The sequence below is a fragment of the Drosophila navojoa genome, chromosome 4 (genome assembly GCF_054131105.1).
Source record: "Drosophila navojoa isolate 15081-1374.11 chromosome 4, UAZ_NAV_1.0, whole genome shotgun sequence".
Taxonomy (NCBI): Eukaryota; Metazoa; Arthropoda; class Insecta; order Diptera; family Drosophilidae; genus Drosophila; species Drosophila navojoa.
The window spans coordinates 12,460,088-12,470,623 of NC_142892.1; the positions used below are offsets into that span (position 1 = coordinate 12,460,088).

At 44.5% G+C, this 10,536-nt stretch overlaps 2 protein-coding genes across 2 annotated transcripts; both read left to right on the plus strand.

Moving 5' to 3' along the window:
• The first annotated feature begins 4,273 nt into the window (after nucleotides 1–4,273).
• On the plus strand, nucleotides 4,274–8,013 carry Ldh (Lactate dehydrogenase). The gene is made up of 4 exons (XM_030386577.2): nucleotides 4,274–4,464; nucleotides 6,624–7,003; nucleotides 7,067–7,522; nucleotides 7,619–8,013. Exons 2-4 carry the CDS (start codon nucleotides 6,626–6,628, stop codon nucleotides 7,781–7,783), a joined length of 999 nt encoding a protein of 332 aa, XP_030242437.1. The 5' UTR covers nucleotides 4,274–4,464; nucleotides 6,624–6,625; the 3' UTR covers nucleotides 7,784–8,013.
• Nucleotides 8,014–8,564: 551 nt separating this feature from the next.
• Nucleotides 8,565–10,082, plus strand: LOC108652597 (phospholipase A1 member A). Its single transcript, XM_018102819.2, has 2 exons — nucleotides 8,565–8,876; nucleotides 8,932–10,082. Exons 1-2 carry the CDS (start codon nucleotides 8,723–8,725, stop codon nucleotides 9,873–9,875), a joined length of 1,098 nt encoding a protein of 365 aa, XP_017958308.1. The 5' UTR covers nucleotides 8,565–8,722; the 3' UTR covers nucleotides 9,876–10,082.
• Nucleotides 10,083–10,536: the final 454 nt, after the last annotated feature.

The following is a 10,536-nucleotide window of genomic DNA, read 5'->3' on the forward strand; positions in this document are numbered from 1 at the left end:
GAACTATACCAAAGGATCAACCCTCATAACAGAAGAAGTTGCCGTTGCTTGGAGCTTAGGGTGTTTGCTAGTCAGGCTAGTGTCAAATGGAGCACAAACTTATTTTTTTTTTCCTCTTTTGTATTTTAGTTTCGCTTAATTTGCTGGCAGGCCAAAAAACCAAGCCAACCGATGGCAGCAACAGCAACAACAACAGCAAAAAACAGGGGCGTCTTGTCTATAAATATTTTTGTTTGCTGCGGCGGCTGCTGCTGTCGCTTGTTGTTGTTGTTATATATATACATATACATATACTATGTATATGTATAAAGAAATGCTGGCATGAGATTACAATCGCTTGTAATAAATACCTTAAGTATCACATATATCAGTAACCCAAGGACGTGCATCGTAAGTCAAGCTGAACATTATTATTAAGCGGAGCCACCAAGCGCAGACGGCGACGGCGAGGCAGGTGGATTGGTGGGCAGAGATGAGGGGAGGCAACTTGACTTACGTGCAACAATTTAACAACTTAATTATTGCTAAACTACGTCAAGAACAACAACAACAACAACGGCAGCACCAGCAGCAGCAGCAGGACAAGCAACACATAGACATAAATAAACAACGGTGCGTATGAGTAATATTTTGTAGCAAAGTCGTGGCTAGAGCCCAGCTGAAATAATAATAATAAGCCAGGCTGGCCTGCCAAAAAAGATTGCAATGCGCGATATACACAAAGATGAACATCAGCTAAAATAACAACAACAACGGCAGCAGCAGCAACAACAATTGCAAAGGCAACATGCGCAGGCAGCACTGGGAGCGCAGGGTCGGGCTGGGCATGTGGAACGTTCGCTTGTCATTGAGTAATCTATCGACAGCTTGCCCAACACACAGAGTGCAAGAGACAGAGAGAGACAGAGAGAGAGAGGAAGACACAGAGGGCGAGGAAGACTGTGTGTGTGTGAAAATTAGCATAAAAACGCAATTTTTGAATATTAATGTGCAGTTGGCGATTGGCTGCTGCTGCTGCTGCTACAGCGGCAACAGTTGCTGCTGCTGCGACATCATCTCAGCCTAGGCTGGGAGGCGCATTGCGTGCCAGCCAAGCAGCAGTAAACAAAATGAAGAAGAAGAAGAAGCCCCAGTGGCAGCAACAACTCGAAGCACTCCATTTGTGCCACTTGACTTACTCGTTTCAGCTGCATCTGCAACAGCAACAACAACAGCAACAACAGCGAGCGGCAATCAGATGCTCTGGCCTTGATAAGAACACTTCTCGCTTCTCGATGCTTGGCGCTATCGCATAAACTGCACTGGCTTCAGCATCTTTCACTTTTTCTGTTTTGGCACGCATTGCCAATGGGCGAAATACAGATTAAGGATTATTATTGCACTCTGCTGCTGCTGTTGCTGTTGCTGTTGTTGTTGCTGCTGCTGCTGCTGCTGCTGGCGTTGCACAGCATGAGAAATGTTTGTGTCATGTTTTTGTAGCTGTAATCTAGAAAACGCACAGCCTCACTTGCGTAACCTGGCTTCTGGTGTGCCCTATCGCAAACAGGTGGAATGCATCTCCAAGAGCTGTAAAAGATGAAAAATTCCTATACTAATCGTTAAATTCCTTTCAAATTGAATAAATGCATTTATCAACTTTCGTTTAAAGCAGCTGTTAAAGGGGACCAAAATTTGGTGCTACTTATATATGGCAGAGGAATATATGAGTATAAGGATTTATTTTAGTTAATTAGAGTGTACCAGTTCAGTTTAATATTTATGAATTACAATTCATTGGTAAGAGAGGAGAAACGAACAAATTGTGACTAACAATACAAACAACAGCTAAGCACCACTTGGCTCCTGTTAAAGCAGTGCACTGCTTGCGAGGCACCTTAACACACCTTTGTAGCGAGCTACAGGCCTTGCTGTGACCGAACAAACAGTTGACATAAATTCCATTAACCAACTGTATTTGTTTATCAACAAAATATCATGTCAGCCAAATAATAAAATGATATTCTTATAAAACACAATCATTTTACCCTCCCTAACGAACAAACGCCACCAAGCGGTCAGTAGTATAAACAACAAAACAAGCAAAGGCAAACGTTCACACAAGTTCACTGCTAAGACGCCAGATGGCGCTACTCGACATTTTAGTCAATGCAGCAACCAATGCAAAGTGCAAAATGATTAAAAAGTCATAAGATGATAAACACATATTTTCATAAATATACAGTACACTTGAACTAAACTGCAAATTGTTTATATTTGTTTTTGAATAATAATAACTATTTATATGAACTCATTTTAGTTCATAAGCTGAAGCATAAGATAAACAAATTGCGTTTAAATTTATTCAATATCTCTCTTGGTTTAGATTTCTTAGCTTCCCAAAATTTTCACTCTAGCACTGGTTGAATAAAGCTGTAAGCCACTGTATATCATAGCACACAATTGAATGATAATTGAGTTAAAAAAAACCCAAACATTTCTCAAAGTTAGACTAAACAATCTCATATAACTTGGAAATGTACGTTAAGAGCATTTCATGATCGAGAAAGAGGAAACAAATGCCAATGCAATAAGACAATATTCATGTGAAATGCCCCAAACAAGCGAGACACAGTTCAATAACCCTCATGAAACACGTTTTGAAGAGTGCACACAACAGGTACTCACTCCAAGCTTTTAAACACATTTCACAATCTCCCCCATTGGCGGCGTCATTGGTCCAACACGAATGAGAGTGTGTGGGGCAAATGTGGGTCAAAAACACTTTCACAAGCCGAGCGTCAATTGCACTACCGGCGGATGTGTCAGCCGAGATTCCCCCTACCTCGCGCAGCTACGTCTATGACGTCGTCGCCAGAGTTCAACTGCAATTGTGCAGGAGTGTGTGGGACTGAGAGAGGGAGGGGCAGCAGGAGCGCGATTCAGGCGAATTATGAATCAACTGCAGACACGAAACATGTGTAGCTAGTCACGAACGCCGCCGTCGGTTGCCAATGCGGCGCTCTCAATGTCACGCTCATTCTCTCCCTCTCTCCCTCTCTCTGTCGCTCTCTCTCTCCCTTTCTATCTCTCAGTCGAGCGTAAGCCTATGACGTCACAGCTGTCTGAGCATTAACTTATTTATGTTAATTCAATTATTCAATTCGCTACAGAGAGAAAAATTGTTGAATCAACTAAATTTTGCAGATTTATTTTGATATAAATAGATATTGCAAAGAAAATAAAAATAGACAATCAATTAAAATAAAATAAAATATATTAATAAAAATAGAAATTAATAATAGTATTTATTCTTAATTAAAAAAAAATAATAATAATATAACAAAAAATTGATTAACTAAATCATTAAAAATATGGTAATATAACTTAACAACTCCCTTTGGTGACCTGAATGAATTATAGGATGAGACAAGGACATAATAAGAATAGATATATGTATGTATGTACCTTAGATATAGAACATTCCATGCTATGAAAAATTGGTGCAATCGAAAACTCTGCATATGCAGTGGAATGAAACATCTGGTTTGCACCCTGGCAGTTGGCCAATTTAAACAAAGGAGACTCTTGCACAGAGAGAGGAAGAAAGAGAGAGAGAGGGAGGGAGTGAGAGAGGGAGAGAGAGAGAGAGAGAGAGAGTGGTATTCCAGCTCTCTGCCTGCTTCCGTTTGGCTGGATGCAAGCATGATCGATGGCACGTGAGCCACACACACACGCACACACACACAGAGGGGGTTTCCATACACACACACACATACACACACAAACCCAGTGATCCACGCAGACAGCTGCCACCGCCGCCTCTGCTGCCGCTGCTGCTGTCACGCGGCAGAGACGCAACCACCGTTAGATGCATGTGCCTCTACTTCGAGACATGCTCAAGGCATCGAATTGTAAATGATGGCACACGTGGCGAACTCCCCCGCAACTCCTGGAATAATTTAACCAAATAAACACGAGGCGCGGCTAAAAATAAAATACAAAACACAAATGAAACGCCCAAATCGGCCAGCAACAACAGCAAAGCAAACCAAAAGGTCACCTTGACAGAGGCCCAGTTAGTTGGGAATGAAGTCGAAAAACTGTATTTGGAGAGTGCGTGCGGAGAGAGCGAAAGAGAGGGAGCGAGAAGAGACAGAGAGACCGCTGGCTGAGCCGGCTTGCGCTCGCTCGCAGTTTCACAATGTTGTTTAGGCCATTTCGTCACTCATCCTGACGCCAGCTGCCGCAGCAGCGACGGCAGCAGCAGCAGAGAGCGAAGCAGCTACAAAATCCAGCAGCGGCAGCGCCAGTCCAACGAGTCTCGCATCAAGCACAAACAGTTCGCAACGAGCGCGCAAAGTGAACGGAACGTCGACGACCTCAACAGAAACCAAACAGAGGCGCCCAAACACAAACACATACACATATATATCCAGTGAATCTTTCCCAGTGTATACCAGAAGACAACAGCAACAACAATCAAAAGTAAGCAAACTAAACTCGAAGAGGGCTGAGATAAATTGTGGGCCAACATCGCTGAGCCATTGGCCCAGACAAAGTGCATTCAACTTGCAAAGCTCGCCCTTGGCCTTGCACACGCACACTGTGCGCACTTCCTCCTAGCTGAGGGGGGGATTGGGGTAGCTGCTCTAATTCCAATTGGACGACAATTGCTTTCACTTTCGCTTTCGTTTGCGTTTTTGGCGCATGCGCCGTTAATTCGAATAAACAGCTGTGCGTTCAATTATTTCCCATTTGGAAAACATTTGACTTTGAAAGAAGGTCATTCGCTTCTTGGACACTTGCTACTACATTTTGTGTTTCCATATAATCTGTTTGATCTCTGTGGCAATTTTAGCTTGGGCTAAGCTTCAGCCAAGCTTGACAGAGAATACCTAGATAAAATATTTGCAAATGATCTCACTTTGCTGTGAACTCTCTATAATATATAGCAAATAACTGCATGTTGTCAATTATCTATTATATGGCGACGATTTTAGATAATTTATAACGGAAAGCATTGTGGGGAAAGTGCAAAGTTAGAGGGGGTGTGAAGAATGTGTAGGTATGTATGTGAGCAAAGCTGTTTAGACTTGGGAAATACCCTAGGTAATATTTAGAAAGTGTTTACAACCTATTACTGATCTGCATCAACAGACAGGCAATCGACTCGGAGTGGACCTCCTCTATTAGTCTTACGACATTGATTACCGAATACTCAGGCATTGATTACCGGATACTCGAGTTTTACTGACTGTCTGATACTTGTTCACAAAGAGTGTAACTCTTATTATTTTGTTTTTTATTATAAGAAACAAAATGGCCCATATTTTAAATTGATAAAACTTTTCAGATGTAGAGTAATATAAAATAGTATCAAATGCATTTTTTAAGAATATAAGTAGACTTTATTATTAATCTAGCTTTCAGATGAAGAGTAATATTGTCAGACATTTAGAGATTCTCATCTCTTAAGCATAGCCACATATTACTTTACTTTACTTTACCTCTCAGTTAACGAATAAGTAAACTCTATGAACCACCCTCTACCACACTTCAAATAGAGTATCTTCAAGTGTATCAGCCTTTATCTAGGCACACTTCAATAGGGTATCTTGAAGTCTATCACACTTGCCCTTATATGACTTTGTCGTAATGCCCCAAACACTCATAGCCATTAGCTTATAAAGAGCTCACTGAGCTCACGGGCTTTTTTTTTTTTGTTCATGATAAACCGCACATTTAATTAGAAAACTCTCAAGTTCAGGGTAAGGGCAAAACACATAAAAGAATTCTGAACAGTTATGGGGCATTTCTAATTAAAAACGTGCACAGAACAGTAAACGAACTATTCGCAATAAAGAGATAAGCAGCTGTTGCAATTGCAGCGATATGTGTCCAATCTTATCTGGAAATCTATATTAAATATTTACAGCAAATCAACACGAGTTCAAGCCGGCGCTAAGCGCCATAATGACTACACATATACATATGTACACACGAACATGCATGCATATCATGTAGATCGGTTCAGACTTCCTCATTTGAAGTGTCCAAATAGAGCATTCGTAATGCCCATTAACAATGCGAATGGGTTATCAAGTGATAAATCAAATAAATATTGATTGCAAATTGTATATATTCCGCTGCAAGCGTCGAGTCTGAGGAATCGCGGTGTCAATGCGCTAGTCCGTGGAACACAATTCGCTTGAAGGCTTTTTCGATAAAAACCCAACGTAGACCCATTAGGGAGTTAATTAGCCCTGATATCACTTGTCACAAGCGCCAGCCGGTCACAAGCGACTGCTAGATATAAAAAGAGACAGCAGCGCGCAAATTGAGAATTATTTGTGATAGTTTTTTTATATTTTTTTTAATTTTATTTTTCTTTCTTTCGGCTATGTTGCGTATTAGTTATGCTCTGAACTCGGCGGGTTGCGTGCTAGGCAGTCGGCAGATTTATATAAATATGACCTTCGTGAAGGTTAAACAGCGCCGACACATAGGTCTGTGTCTGTGTTTGTGTGTGTGAGTGTCCCAAGTTTACGCAGAGCACGTGACATACCTAGTCGACTAACACTAATGGATACATACATAAATCTCTGGGAGAGCATTCGCTAAATTCGCTCCGATTCTCTTTGCAGCAATGGCCTCCGTTAAGGATAGTCTCTTGGCCCCGGTGGCGGAAACTTTGCCCAGCTCGGGCCACAAGGTCACTGTGGTGGGCATCGGCATGGTGGGCATGGCCAGCGCGTTCAGCATTTTGGCCCAGAACGTCTCCAAGGAGGTGTGCCTGATCGACGTCTGCGCCGACAAGCTGCAGGGCGAGCTGATGGATCTGCAGCACGGCTCCAACTTCCTGAAGAATCCCCAGATCACAGCCAGCACCGACTACGCCGCCTCGGCCAACTCGCGCCTGTGCATCGTCACCGCCGGTGTGCGCCAGAAGGAGGGCGAGTCCCGCCTGTCCCTGGTGCAGCGCAACACCGACATTCTCAAGAACATCATCCCCAAGCTGGTGGAGGTAAGTGAAGCCACTTGCCGTAGAGAATGCCTCAGCTAATCGTTGACTCTCTGTGACCCACAGTACAGTCCCGATACCATTTTGCTGATGGTGTCCAATCCCGTGGACATCATGACCTACGTGGCCTGGAAGCTGTCCGGTCTGCCCAAGAATCGCGTCATTGGCAGCGGCACCAATCTGGACTCGTCCCGCTTCCGTTTCCTGATGTCGCAGCGCCTGGGCGTCGCACCCACCTCCTGCCACGGCTGGATCATTGGCGAGCACGGCGACAGCTCGGTGCCAGTGTGGTCCGGCGTCAACATTGCCGGCGTGCGCTTGCGCGAGCTGAACCCCACCATTGGCACCGGTGAGGATCCAGAGAAGTGGAACGAGCTGCACAAGCAGGTGGTCGATTCGGCCTACGAGGTCATCAAGCTAAAGGGCTACACCTCCTGGGCCATTGGCCTGAGCACTGCCTCCCTGGCCTCGGCCATCTTGAGGAACACCAGCAGCGTGGCTGCCGTCTCCACGTCCGTCTTGGTAAGTGTCTCGCAGAGATTGCCTCAATATGGAAGTAGACTAGCCTAACCTTCGCCCTCTCTCCCTCTCTCCCTCCATCTCTCTCTCTTCTTTTAGGGCGAGCACGGCATTGACAAGGACGTGTTCCTCTCGCTGCCCTGCGTGCTGAATGCCAACGGTGTCACCTCCGTGGTGAAGCAGATCCTGACCGAAGACGAGGTGCAGCAGCTGCAGAAGTCGGCCAACATCATGGCCGATGTGCAGGCCGGTCTGAAGTTCTAAGCACAAACTATACGCAGAGCACGCCACCAGCAGAGAGTCGAATTCGTGACAGGCACGCCCCCTTTTTAGTTTTGGGAGGGAGCGATGCTAGTGAAGCAGAAAGTATTTTTGACTACCAAAATGTTTATTTTAAGTCGTTCACTCAGTTTATTTATTATTTTAATTGCTTTTTGTGTTCGTTACAAATAAATGTTTAAAATCTAAGTTCTACTTTAAACAAGAGAAGAGAATTTACATTTGATTTTCCTTATTTATTGCCTAGTTTTAGATAGATTTGAAGGTAACTCCCCTAGGGAGGGGAGTGCCAAAGCAGCCGCCGCTACCTCATTAGGATAAATTGTTGACAATTGTCACATTTATAGCAAGAGAATATATGTATATCTAGTAAAATTTACATTTAGCACCTAGTTGTCTTTTCGCACTCACTTCACATACATACATACATACATACATATGTGTATATCGATAACTGTATAATCAAGAGTAAAAAGTACTTCAATGAAACTTATCAGCGTAAGCAGCTACCAAAAACAAGCGTTTTCTTCTTGTGGCACGAACCGCGCTAATCGATCGACTGCGAATCTGTTTATAGATATAGATGTGTACATACATACATATAGAGATCGGCCGACTTATCGTTGACAGTCCGCGAAACGTGCAGCGGCAAAAGTGCTTATCTGGCAGCTCGAGTCGAGCGGCGAGAGCCCAGAGCCGAGTTGACTCGCATCGAGTCTGCAGACAACTGCCAGACAGAGCCAGAAAGCGACAGAGCCGACTGAGCGAACGTGCTGCAGTCAGCGGCAGATCCAACTGTAAACGAAAACTGCAATTCTGTGGCCAGATAAGCGCCTCAGCTGGCCGCAGCGATAAGCAGCTTGGCTTGGCTTGGCTGGGCTATAAAACCGCCCAGTTGGCCGCTGAGCTGCAGCAGTCGTCGCAATGCAGCAAGCAACGAGCTGGAGAGGATGGCTCTGCGGACTATGTCTGATCGCGATCTGGCGGCACGCGGAGCCGACGGCCAGCATTGATCGCATACAGAAGCACAATCTGGAGCTGCTGTCGCAGCAGCTGAATCGCGGCTGGCGTGCATTCTGTAAGTTGATTCTGGCCGAGATTGGGCAATCAGTACGCTAATAGCTTCCGTCCAGGTGATGCGCCCGTCGACGAGGGCGTCATGGCGCTCTACGATGGCATCAATCCCAGCGATGCGCGCTTGCACGTGATGACCATCACCAATCAGAGCATTCAGCTGCCCATCAAATCGATGCCGGAGCTGCGCGATTTCGACATCAATCCGCAGCGCAAGACTCTGATCTATGTGAATGCGTTCCACACCGCCGACAGTTACTTCAGCGTGCAGGAGCACCTGATGCTGTTGCAGACGACGCGACGCGACCTCAACATCATCATCGTGGACTTTGCCACGAACGTGGCCCAGCTGTACTACACAGTGCGGCACCATCTCTCCGTGCACGGCTACTCCATCTACAAGCTGCTCAGCTCGCTGACGGAGGCGGGCATTGCGCCGGAGGACATTACGCTGGCAGGGCATTCGGTGGGCGCAAATATTGCCGCGCTGGGCGCTGATTTGTTTGCCAAGAGCAGCAAGCGGCAGGTGGGTCAGCTGATCGCCATCGATCCAGCCACCATGTGCCGCACCACCGACATACTCGTCCGGTACAATGTGGCGGCGCGCGTGGTGGTGCTGCACGGCGAGGGCGACGTGTTTGGCGTGCGTGTGGCGCTGGGCCATGTGGACATCTATCCCAATGGCATTGGCTACTTTCCGCGCAAGAAACTGCAGCCGGGCTGCGACAGCAAGATCTGCAGCCACATGTACCCATTCGTGCTGTTCATGGAGGCGCTCATCGAGGGCGTCATGATACCAGCCACCAAGTGCGAGAGCTGGGCCAAGTTCCGGCAGGGCGACTGCAGCTTCGAGAACACGATCAACATCGGCCTCATCTACCCGGCCAATGCGAAGGGCCTGTACTTCTGCATGACACAGCCGAATCCTCCGTTCACCTACATGGAGCATGGCTTGAGGTATCGGGCGAAGCAAACGGAGAAGTCCAATTCACTTAGCGCTTGACATTACACTAAGAGATAACTTGTTTTAATATTGTTTACCTTATGTTAAGCTAAATATATGTTAATTTATTCTATAGACGTAAATCATTTATCCCTTTTTCATATTTGTGAAGATGAAGATATTTGAAGAACTTAAGCTAGTGTCGTAAAATTGTTGTCTTTTTTCATATATTTAAATATATATATAGTAAAGGCCAATATTTATTAACCTTGAATCGGTTTTATAGTAAATTAATTTAAAAATAATTACCTAAAAGTATGCAATGATTTTTTTCTGCGCAGTCTGCCAAATTTTGTATAAACATTGATATGGCCATGAGATTAAACAGGCTTTTATTTAAAATATTAAATTTAAACTAGACTAAGATAACGACATATCACTTAAAATTGTAAAAATATTAACATCATATATAATCTTTTAAGATAAATATTATTTTTATTATTCACGTCGCATTAACTTTAAATTATTTATCAATTGAGTATATTTTATATTATTTCAATTATTTATAAATCTAAATTATTGCAGTTTGATCATATCGTATCACTCGTAAGCTTCATTTATACGATTTCCAGTTCATTTTTGCGTTTGCTTGCAGCCCTGACTTTAAGCTTAACTCCGCAAAACTCATTGAGTGTTACGCTCTCACACTCTTTCGCTCCCA